At 43.3% G+C, this 12,011-nt stretch overlaps 2 protein-coding genes across 2 annotated transcripts; both read left to right on the forward strand.

The window, feature by feature from the left end:
* Positions 1-254: 254 nt before the first annotated feature.
* Positions 255-10,282, forward strand: sncb (synuclein, beta). The gene is made up of 6 exons (XM_034092339.2): positions 255-388; positions 1,377-1,509; positions 4,141-4,170; positions 4,395-4,480; positions 8,201-8,287; positions 9,489-10,282. Exons 2-6 carry the CDS (start codon positions 1,389-1,391, stop codon positions 9,516-9,518), a joined length of 354 nt encoding a protein of 117 aa, XP_033948230.1. The 5' UTR covers positions 255-388; positions 1,377-1,388; the 3' UTR covers positions 9,519-10,282.
* Positions 10,283-10,444: 162 nt separating this feature from the next.
* On the forward strand, positions 10,445-11,691 carry adirf (adipogenesis regulatory factor). Its single transcript, XM_071204532.1, has 3 exons — positions 10,445-10,731; positions 10,961-11,023; positions 11,469-11,691. The coding sequence occupies exons 1-3, from the start codon at positions 10,653-10,655 to the stop codon at positions 11,570-11,572; spliced, it is 246 nt and encodes an 81-aa protein (XP_071060633.1). The 5' UTR covers positions 10,445-10,652; the 3' UTR covers positions 11,573-11,691.
* The last annotated feature ends 320 nt before the right edge of the window (positions 11,692-12,011 follow it).

Consider the following 12,011-nt stretch of genomic DNA (forward strand, 5'->3'; position numbering starts at 1 on the left):
TTATAGATAGTCAATTCATTACAATATTCCTATAGCCATATAATACATTATCATTTTATAACTATATTATATAATATGTTGTTGCAAGATATAACTGCTGCAATAGAACAAGGGACAGAGGTGGTGTGGCTTTGCTAAGGTCACTTTTTGTGCTGGACCAGACATGGGTGATCAATATCGTGGAGGGAACCAGTGAAGGTGGAGATGGGAGGGGCTGGGAGAGGAGAGGGGGGGGGCGTGTGATATTCTCCACCGTCCTGATAAGGGGCCGTCCCTGTTGTAGCAGATCAGCGCGAGGAAGGCCCACAGTGATCATCTGAGTATCTCCCATTTAGACGATAGTGCGACTGAATATTAAGAGGACAAGTCGACGGCTATTTGTAAATAGGTAAGGAATATTTTTTTTCATTCATACATTTATTTGCGTCATGTTTTTTAAACATATAAAGGCCACCACTATTTGAGGAGTATGCATGTGAGCGTCGTCATTTGAAGTCACAGGTTTGCAACTGGCTTGAAACAACTTTAAAAGCTCAGCACCATAACTCATTTTTTAATTAATGATCATAATTTGCGTTTATGATTATTGTCAAATCGTGTCTGGAAGGTAATGCCATGACAAAGAAATGCATCCAGACACGGTTGTAAACGCGAGAAATGGTCGACATCGGGATATTAAATGAATGTGACAATTAAATGATTGACCCGCAGCAGCCAGCGTGGTGTGTAATGCAAGAATATAATTCGAGCTGTTAGACTGCAGCCTCGTCTGTTTTATTTAAATGTTTCCCCTGCGTTTTGATCGGACCAGCTCAGATTACATCCGCACAATTCTACGTTAAAACCGTGATGCGCGTACATGTGATAGAGTGGATCGTGCCTCCCTTCCCCCAGCATCGGTGTGTAGCTTGTGAAATAATGCCACCTTCTAGTATAATATGATGTACAGTCCTTCAAAGGGCCTGCTTTTCTTCCTATAGGCGCAGCCCAGCCTCCTCTCTCAGAGTAGCATTACACCCGTGCAATAATTAATGAGCGCCTCCACAATTAACCATTTCATTCAAATCTATTTTTTTCTTTGAATATTTCATGCTTTGACGGGGATGTGAAAAGAGGGGTTGAATGCATGAGTGAACAGGGGTTTTACTATGAAGGCTGCACTGCAGTTGCCAGGCTCCACCAGAGGAGGCGCTGCTGCTTTCTTTAATATAACGTACAGTTAGTATAGTAGCCTGATATACATAGATGTTTGTAGAAATAGCTAGACATAATGAAGGTGGTATATATAAGCTATTAAAGACACGTGCTCAAAAATAAAGTGAAATCACATGTGTACACAGCAGTGGTAGTGACTGACATCAGGTATCTCTTCACAGTTATCGGCCAAGATGGATGTGTTTATGAAGGGTTTGTCTAAAGCGAAGGAGGGGATGGCTGTGGCCGCAGAGAAGACCAAGGAAGGAGTTGCGGTTGCAGCTGAGAAGACTAAAGAAGGAGTCATGTTTGTAGGTAAGACGATCACAAATCGTTCAGGAGGTTATTTAAGATGCAGAGCATTCACAGACACATGGTTCATCAGAATCTGGCCTAGTGCCAGGATTAGTTTGTGCGACTGCTAATGGCATCATGTCCTGAAACAAAAAGTTACATTATATCTCTTCTACTGACACAATCAATAGCAGGTATCTGTTTCCCTTAAGCTAATGCTTAGTTCAAATTCTTTATTAATCATCACAATACTTAGATGACGTTATTACACCTTATTATTTTCCTTTGTATATCTACAGTTGTATTATTAGACTCAGTGTGTGCTATAAGTTTAAATGATGTGTTACATTGTACAGCTTGATAAGTACAACTCAATACACATCTTTAAATTCACATTAGTTTATTATAGCAGCTATCATTAAACAAATAAAAATCAGCCTTCATGCAGTTTGTAATTTATAAGCAATTTCCCTTTTCACTTTCTCCAGTCAGTATAGTTCTGAAAAAGGATGCCCTCTTTTATAAGGAGTGGTTCTGACGTGTACCAGGCTCTGAATATCCTCGTGCGCTCTCGGCTGACTTGACTGTTCCCATCTCTTCCCGGAGGTTGGAGCCTGGGTGGGGGTGGGGCTGCAGGAGGGGGTGAGCAGCTCTTCCCACATGCCGGTGCATTGAACGGCAGCAGATTGTAAAACAGACCCAGCCAGCGGTCACCTCCCGGAGATAAACAGACCAAAGGCTTCTGCTTTTGCCTTCACAAGATATCTGTAATGGACACCATCACAGATACCTTCGCAGACAAGTGCCTCTCTTGTATTCATAAAAAAGAATACTCAAAATATTCTATTGTTATATAGGGCGATTGATGGCTATTGATCAACCATGTTTTTTCTCCATTTATCATCTTGTCCATAAAATGTGCAAACATAGTAAAATTGTTCAACACGATGTCTTGAATGTCCAATTGTGTCAGTTCAAAAGAAATACATTCTAAACCTAAAGACTGTTCACAGTTTTAAAGATAAAGAAAATGTCGTCATGTATCAGCTGCCTGGGACTACACCATGTGTCATGTACCATATCACCATATAATAATCACTTGTTTAATAATATGTATTTAACATATAGCTGTTTGCCGACACTGACAAACCCCATGTCATTTGTGATGCAAAATGTATTCCGTATTGTCCAGCTCTGTTGGGGGAGGGAAGTGACTCAGAGCATCCTGGAGCCAGCCAGGACAGATATTTATTTATTTGTCAGTTTTTCAGCTTGTGTCACTGGGCCACATTTCCAGTGACCCCCCCCCTGCTGGTAGCTCTGCAGCCACCAGCTCGTAACATTGGCTGGCTGGCAGTGTGTTTTGGGTGTAGAGAGGGACGTTGCGTATTCCAGGAAGGGTTGTCAGACGTGTCTGCATCTAGAGGAAATCCAATTACCCTACATATTTAGCACCGTGTCCCTGTCACTCATCACCAGCATCAAATCTTGGTGACCTGCGGTCGGAACACGTGCAGGCTCACGTTGGCGTCTCATCATTTAGCCTGTGGTCCACAGAAAGGGGAAGATGCATCTTTCAGCCTCTGCGTGCTGCTCCGAGAGCATGGCGGTGCCCTAGAAAGCTGCCTATGATTCGCTTGAAGGCCCCTCTTGGAGGAGGGGTAGGAGTGATCTGATAGGCCTGTGGCCCACCTTTTGACAGCTGCTGCAGCCCGCCCACCCAGCTGAGCTGAGCAGCCGCCTGAGCGAGGCATGGAGAGGCGGAAATGAGAAAACCCTGCTTGTCATTTCATGTCACAACTGACAGCCTCTTTCTCCGCTCTAATGACAGCCTCAGTGTACGACACACCCAAGAACAAGACTCAGCCCGCTATCTTCTAATCACACATGACCTACATACTACACACTGCACTATTTCCATTTGAACTTCAGAACCTAATCATGTTGCAACTCTTTTACTTGTTTCTTGAAGGAAGCTGTAACTTGAAAAGAGTCCTTTGTAATTATAAATCCTTCTTAATTCTTACCTGCGGCTATAATCCACGATCTGTTACCAGAGCAGATGCTTACATGGATTTACATCTTAGGTGTATGTCTTGCTTTGAGACTCGCCTTTTGTAGTTATGGCTCTGTCCTTCATCATCCTTTGGTCTGTCGTCGGTTGGCTTTCAAAGACCCTCAGGGGGCAATAAGGCATGTGACTGCTGCACAGTGGGGAGGACGTCAAGGCTGGAGCGGGCAGACCCCGTGGGATCGCAGTAGGTTGCCCACATGTCTTGACAGCGTTCAGTGGAGATGCATGAGATATGCCACAGTTCGGAGAATCGACCGGTGGTTTTGGTCTCAGTCGGCCACACAGTTCAATAACTCTTCAGAATAAAAGTACCAGGGAAGAGCTGCAGCCTGATTGTCCTCTATTGCATCTGGAGCTCTGACGAACTGTGAATACAACACTACATTCATATGGCATCACTTTGTAGATGATACTCAAACCATCAAGGTGGTACAAATTAAAGTTGGTCCAAAATATTTCCTTAGTTGTTAGATAAGGTTACATTCCCCTACATATCTACACACACAAAAGAAAGCAAATCTCGAATATTTCTTAAATGTAAAAGAAATGCTAACATTCTCCTTGTTTCATTCCTTCAGGGAGCAAGGCCAAAGACAGCGTGGGCTCAGGTGAGTGTTCCCTCCCTTAGTCAAACCTTAACATCCTCAATGTAGCAGGAATGCTTTCACTACAGGGACACATGTGAGGGCTCAGTGTGGACACTCATCAATTGAGAAACAAGAGGGCAGAGGAAATGTGCAGCCTTTTAATCTGCCTGCTGAATCTGTTGAGATAATGCTTTGTGTGTGTGTTAGTGTGTGTGTACTTGATGTGTGTGTGTCTCTGCCTGCAGTGGCTGAGAAGACCACTGGAGCCGTGGGGAACATGGTCGCTGCCACCGGCCTGGGGAGGAAGGACGAGTTCCCTGCTGACCTGAATGTATGTACGCCATCAGCTCCTTGCTAGCACACGTCAGGAAGTGTGACACACTGTTCTAGTTGCTTCAGACACTGTGTGCACCTGCACACCGTAAGGACATCAGTCGGCCCTTTTCTTTCTCATTACAGAGAAGTGATTGATAACCGCAATCCATATTTAAGAGCATTATATACCGTGCCATTTTGCGCGGTATAGCGTTTTTTTAATGTCATTTGTGGAATGTGTACAACCAGAGCTGCAGACACATACCGTGTTCACTCTCAATGAATGTTTAAATGTTTAAAACTGTAAAAAGGCACATTTCTATTTCATCTTCTCTGAGGGGAAACTTCCCAAATTTCTGTTTTTTTTCACAGTCCAAAAACGTAGATATGAGATGACATGAAACACAGGAAAATCCTTACATTTAAGAAGATGAATGTTCCAGAATCCTTTGTGATAAATCTCTCTCAGTGCTATCTAGTCGTTTAGCCATTATTTTAGTTTTGATTTCATTGTGTCATTAATAGTTTGAATATGTTCGACTTTCTTGGAGGGTAGGATTGGGTAATGCTACACAATAAGGTTTTCAAAAACCCTTTTGTATCTGTACTCTCCAATTAAAGGTGGTATTATAGCTGCAAATATACTTAAGACAACTTTGAAAGACACTCTTTATAAAGGATTTTCCAGCAATATAATATTTAACTTCAAGACCATTTTGAAATTCACAAGACACAAAGCAATAAGCATAAGAGTTGAAAATGGAGGCAGCATATCCTGACTTTGAATCCCTAAAGAACCCCCGCGGTGGATATGACTACAAACGGCCGCAGCTTGCTGTTCATCTCTAATCAGGATATTTGTCTTTGTGCACACGTGCCTGAGAATCAGCGAGAGAAAATAATAAATAAAACCTCCGATGCAGATCCTCGCCTCACTAACAGTTGGCAACTGGTGCGTTCGTTCTGGACATGGCTGTGTTTGTAGCGGAGCCAGATTTAGACAGCAGGGACACACGCGGCCTGATAGATGCGTGTCCCTTCGATACAGAGATACTGGCCTGCTTTATTCCTCTGCTGTCAGCACTGACTTTGCTAAGCTTCCCTGTTCCCACCAGAGAACATATGATCATGTTGTTCTGCTGGCTGACAGCTTTTATAGCGTTAAAATAGTGTAAAGGCTTTCTTTCATTGTAGGAAGCCTGAGCGATCCTGAGGATGTATCGCTTTTCCACACAGCAATGAATCTCTGAGCTGCCTTCAGTCTTTAACATAGCCTACAGGCTCACGGCCGGTTTCATGGTCAGGTACTTTAAATGACCCGGAACCATCTCTCAGAGGGACTATCGTCTTTCTACAGCACACAGCTGCTCCTCCATTATAGTAACCAGACCTCTGCTCATGTCACCCTCTCTGTCTCCTCTCAGATCAGGTTATGCACACGTTGATCCGAGGAGAGAGGCGGAACAGATTTGACTTTCCACAAACATAGAACATTTAAGATATCTACATATAGCTCAGCCTGGAGATTGGAGTGATCGACACTTCACTCGTAGTTGTTTGCTTTTGTACCCGGGCGTGCGCTGTCAGCATGTTGACATTTTGCTTTGGCTCTCAGACTGTCAGGGAAACATTGAGGCTGTCCAAAGCCTTCATCCCTCAGAGTTGGACCCTCTCCACTGACTCGCTAATCTCGTACATCTGACAGCCTGCTCAAATATGCTTCTCGGAGGCACGGCATGAGTGACAACCCACTCATTTCAACACGTCGATTGTTCAACTTTCGAACTGAATTCCTCCATGTGCAGTTGCGTTACGCTTTGTTCACTTTATTGGCTCCGTATGACTGTATCTCTCAGATGTCTTTTAAGAAGGAGGTTGCCAGTATGCTGCACATTGCTGCATATGATACATATTTCAAAATGAGTAGAGTAATGTTTAGGAGACTTGTGCTAAATGGTTTCAATGTAAAGCTTATCTCGTCTCATCTCAATCCACATGTGACCAATCAGACACAATAAGTCTTCACTGTGATCAAGTCAACAGTCTTTTTCATGTTGGCTCGAGGCGATGATCCGTCTGATTACGGCTGGTCGCCTGTAAGACCATGGTAATCGCGTTGGTGGGCTTGCAGCTTGAAGCACTTCACAGGATTACAGTTCGCTCTCCCTCCCTGACCTAATTGACTTGATTAGTGCTGCGTTTAAAAATAAGTGCACGGTGACCCACTAGCTTTGTTGTAAGGGCTCGTAGTAGCAGGTGCAGCGATGATGGCGCGCCGTCTGCTTCAGAGGGCTCTCAGGAGGAGATGCTCACAGGATAGATGTCAATCAATACCCGTGTCTCTTTGAATTAGAGGCGGCGAAAGGTCCACCAATCGATTCGTGGATCAGAAGTCATCAAATCTATTAATCATTTGAATTGAGATATCATAATCATATTGAATATCTCAGTGTTTTGAACTGCCACAACAAGACAACTGGGACGATACATTTCCATTATCTTTTGGACAAACAATTATTGATTAATGTCGAATGAAATCCGTATTTAAATCAATCGTGAAAAACAGCATTAGCTAAAAAACTGGTGGTATCCTTTCCCCCCCCCCCCCCCGTGTTGTTAATGAAACCACTAAAGACCATAACTAACAATGATTGATCTTACCTACCTGATAATATTACTCCTCTGTGCCACCATTTTGATATGAAAGCCGTCATCAAGGCACATCACTGCACTAGGAGCTATAGTCCTTTATGATAATGAACAGGCCACTTAAGTTATTTTGAATCAACCACTGTGGTCTGGCTGCACCACGTGTGTAAACCCGCAGCTGAAAAGAGTCTCCTGTTTGAGTCATGTTGGCTGTTTTAGAAAAGCATTCATCCTTTATAGAAAAAGTCGCCGATACATCTGTAAGCCATTTATAGAAATGGATGTGTTCTGTTAACCTAGCTGCTTTTCGCTGAGTGCCATAGCCTGAATAGGTGAGAGAAGTAATGAGAGACTAATGCGCTGCCGATTCTTCTCCAGCCCCGGTTGTTGCCCCTCAGCCATTACCATTATGTTATTCATCACAGAGCTAAGCGCTAGACTTCACAAACAATAAACAACCATCGCCGGGGGCCAGGAGTCGGGGGTCGACAGCCGTGGTTGGCGCTCTGTGAGACTGTACTGATCTAAATGTCATGTGCTACCATGCTCACCACGACCATGGTAACTGACGAAGGGAAGGTGTAATGTCCACCATCTTATTATAGGACCTCATGATAGCGCTGTATGAAAGGTCATGGGAATATCCAAAGCTATAACAGTTCATCTTCTGGAACATTACGTCTCATGTCAATCCATCCTGCAGTCATCAGGCTGGACAAGTGTTCTCCCAAGGTCCTTTAACAACACTTATAACACCTTTTCCAGAAGCATCTTATTATCATCTTACTGAAAACCAATCAAACACAAATATATCTAACAATGACAGGTGACTCACACATTTGGATATTTAAATGACCCAAGCGGAATTTTTTTTTTTATAAAAATGCTTTTCAGTCTCTGTGGATTTAGAACGTGATAATGTTTGTTAAACCACTTTCTGGGTTTTTCCAATATGCCGTATTTACACAAGTTCAAACATTCGGACACGCGGATCTGTGTCTTGAATTTAAAGATGTGACCACACATCGCTGCTTCTGCTCTGTGGATATTGTCCTTCTTCATCTTCCTCCTATGTGTGTGTCTGCAGCCTGAGGAGTACGGGCAGGAGGCCATGGAGGGCCAGGGCGAGGGGATGCTGCAGCCAGAAGGGGAGACATATGATGACTCCCAGCAGGTAACACCACCGCTCAGCTCAGACGTGGCTCTGCCATACCACACACCATCCCATGTCTCTATGAGAATGCTTTATCCTAAATAGCTTTATTATATGTCCAACTTCAAAGCCATAGTCTGTGTTCACCACTCGTGCTTGGTTACACATTCGAGCTGGAATACATTTCAAAAGCACTTCACACTTGCCCCCCCCACCCCACTTGTGTCCGACACAAATGTGTGTGGAGGTCTGACACACATGGTTATTTTTGGAATTTAGATGTCATTTGGCAAGACGAACTGTGCACAACCATTTGCTTTTAATACAGATTTAAGAGTAAATACAATTATCACACAATGAACATTATGTTCTTATATTAAATGTATATTGTCAATTGTATATTTTATGATTAAAATAGACTGAAATTGTCTTGTTTTTAGCCTTAAAAGGGTAATATTCTCAGTGAATATTATAATATTCAGACATAGGAAGATTTTATGACATTTTGCATAATATTTAATTTGTTTCAATAAATTCAGTGCATTATGTCAGATGTTCCGTCCCCTCAGTGGATGATTGCATTCATCAGTGAAAGGAATGAAACCTGGATGTTCTCTGAGATGTAATGAAAAGTGAATTTCTAAGAGGCAGTAGCTGGTGTCCCTGCTCCATCTCTCTCCTCTCCGCCGCTTCGCTTTCCCCTCCCCCACCCTCCACACCAGAGATGTACAAGCTCTGCCTGAATGGGTGTGGTGATGATGCTGACTGCCTCAGTGCATTGTGGGTAATGCCAGGGTCTCCCTGCCTGCATTGCTGTGAATACGGAGTGCTGCAGAGTGAGCCCAGCCCTCGTAGGGGGGGTTTGGAGAAAAGTGTCTGTCTCATTCAGCATCACTTTTAGTTTTGTGAATTCATCAGATGACCTAATACACGTTCCTGGAGGCTGTGCTTTATGGTCATGTGCGTGTCGGAGGCGTGTGCAGAGTTACAAGGAGGCTGGTAATGCGCTCACGACTCGTCCTTCAGCTGGTGCAGCGATGTGCTGCCCTCTGCAGGCCGAGAGGCGCTCAGACAGCACTGCCTTTAGTGGAGCGGGATTATCTCTGACCATCACCACTCTGTCATAGTTATTATTTATAAACCCATTTCAATTCATATCTTAGAGTCTTGTGTTGAATGTAACCTGCTGCCCGTCTCTTCAAATCCCTTCTTCTTTCCCCAGGGAAGCCAGGACTACGAGCCAGAGGCGTAAAAGCACCAGTCCAAGCCACCAACAAACCAGCAGCACAATAATACTTCTAATAATAAAAAGGACAAATGCTGAAACTATTACAATTATACCCCTGTTGCAAAAAAACACAAAAACACAAGCATTCCCATTGAAAAATGTTCTTCCTTCAAGACAAATCTTTTATTATTATATATTGTAAATGTCATGTTATCAATGTAATGTGTTGGGTGTAGGTATTTACTGAGATGTAGGATGTGTCCTCTCGGTCTCATTTCCTTGACTCCCTCCCAATGAAATGAGACCAGAGCCGGGGCTTGTGACTTTGTACTTGTGTGTATCTGTATTTAGAAACGTGCAATAGATGTTCATCATCTTCCAATGAGACATTGGGAGTGGAAATGTGAAATATGTCCGGTTGCAAGCAGATATGAAAAACAATAATATCTTCCTAAGTGTCGACAATGCCTGTTTGTGGGTTCTTTCCTTTTCTTTTTGCATTTCTTTGGACATTTCTTTCAACTTTTTTGAAGTAAGAGTTTTTTTACATTGTATCTTTATAGTTGCTTGTGAAATCATTCCAGTAAATCTGTTTTTAATTGACAGAGTATACATGTTTGTGTGTTTGCGTGTACTGAAGATTTTAACAAGTTAAAGTCAATATATTATGTCTTGAAATCATAATGGTTGTCATATCAATACGTGCTTTAAATTGCAGGACTTGTCAATATAAAGGTTTATGTGTTAAGCCAGACATACATTCCTCTGTAAATAAAAAGAAAAAAAGAAACCGTGTTAGCGTCATGTGATGATGTTTAAACTCCCTCTTGTAGTCCGGTCGGACGTTCTGCCTGTTGGTCTAAACGAGGATCTATTATGCACCGTCCTCACACGTGTCCCTTTTTGCTCTCTCTCGTCTGGAGGTTTGATTACAGGATGTGTGAAATCTGCTGAGCGGGCTCATGCCCTTGGATGGATTCTGCCATAGTTGGGATGCCAGTCTCGCCGGGCCTCTTTTGGGGGGGTTTTGTTTGGGTTAATCTGGCTGGAATGTGCAGGCTCGGGGTGTCGGCCTCGAACTGAGAGTATTAAACAGCCTCTGCTGCCGCTCTCCGCTCAGACCGAAGTGAGGAGGCTGCAGGGACAAAGACCGGAGCCATGGCCTCGTTCAAGAAGTCCTTTGAGAGCCTGAAAGGCACGGGACACTCGGCCACCAAGGGAGTCACAGATACTGCAGGTACAGAGCCACAGCTGTGGCACGGCACTGGGCCAGTGGGAGGTAGTGGACAGAGAGAAGGCTATTTTCTCCAGGGTTTGCCTTTCTTGGTTAAAAAAGAGCTACTTGATTACAATTCTTCCAATACATGTCCTTGATTTGTTTGTCTTTAAGTAAATGACTTGGAGTGTAAATAATGTGTGTTTCCTCCTGAGGTCCACCACTGTGAGTCTCTGTCATGTGTTTGCAGTGCAAGCCGCTCAGGAGGCCGTGCAGCAGGTGGCAGAGTCCTCCAAAGAAACAGCCAGCACAGGTAAAGTGATCACGCCCTGTCTCTGAAGCGTTGTGGCGTGATCGTGGTTATTATCGAGCAGACACAAGTTAGAGTCCAGTCCAAGCTCTCAGAAGATACAAGAACTTTGATCCCACGTTATGCTCGGTGTCGGATAAGACACTGAAGTTACCCATTTGGCTGTGTTTCATCACTATGGAGATACATATTCATTCAAATGTAGCTCTGTTCAAATTCATTTCAGAGACAAAATGTTGCAGGAATAGAATGATAACCTCATATATTTATTTTATTGGAGATGAGCTTTTTATATGCAAATAAATATAGAGTTATGCTCACAAGTTTGCATGTGAGTTTATTAAAGAAGTTTGATAGTCTTAATCAAAGTCTGCAAAGCTTAGCCTAATTGTGATGATGTGCTTTAGCTTCCTGAATATGTCTCCTCTGCTTCCCTCTGACTCTGAAGCTGCTGCAGAGGCTGGCAGACAGACGCAGGTCGCCATAGGGAAAGCTGCGGACAAGGCATCGGACACCATCAAGGAGTTCGGACAGAGACTGGAGACCAAATGAACCTTGAAAAGAAGACATTATAGCTGGAGCCAAGTTGTCTTTACATCCATTTTAGATGAAGAAGTAATACTGCCAGGTTGGATTATATATATATATATATATATATATATCCAACAGCTATAACTTCAAAGGAAATCTTCATGAATTGTCTCTTTATTTATTTTTCTCCTCTCACATTTTTCCATTTGTGTTTCTTGCATGTTGTAGTTTTCATTAAATGTGCCTATTTTGGGAAATAAAAACAGATACCAAGTCAGGTTTCTTTCTTCTAGATGTGATGTCCTGGCTCCTAGAGGAGGCACTAGTACACGTGTCTGTGCTGCTTCCTGTGTTGGCTCTCTCACACGGCCATTATCACCAACACATTGCTGAGAATATGGCCTTTGGCAGGCCGATGGCTCCTGGTGAGAATATGATCAAGGCTGTCCACCTCGGCCCT

Source organism: Pseudochaenichthys georgianus, chromosome 10 (genome assembly GCF_902827115.2).
Source record: "Pseudochaenichthys georgianus chromosome 10, fPseGeo1.2, whole genome shotgun sequence".
NCBI lineage: Eukaryota > Metazoa > Chordata > Actinopteri > Perciformes > Channichthyidae > Pseudochaenichthys > Pseudochaenichthys georgianus.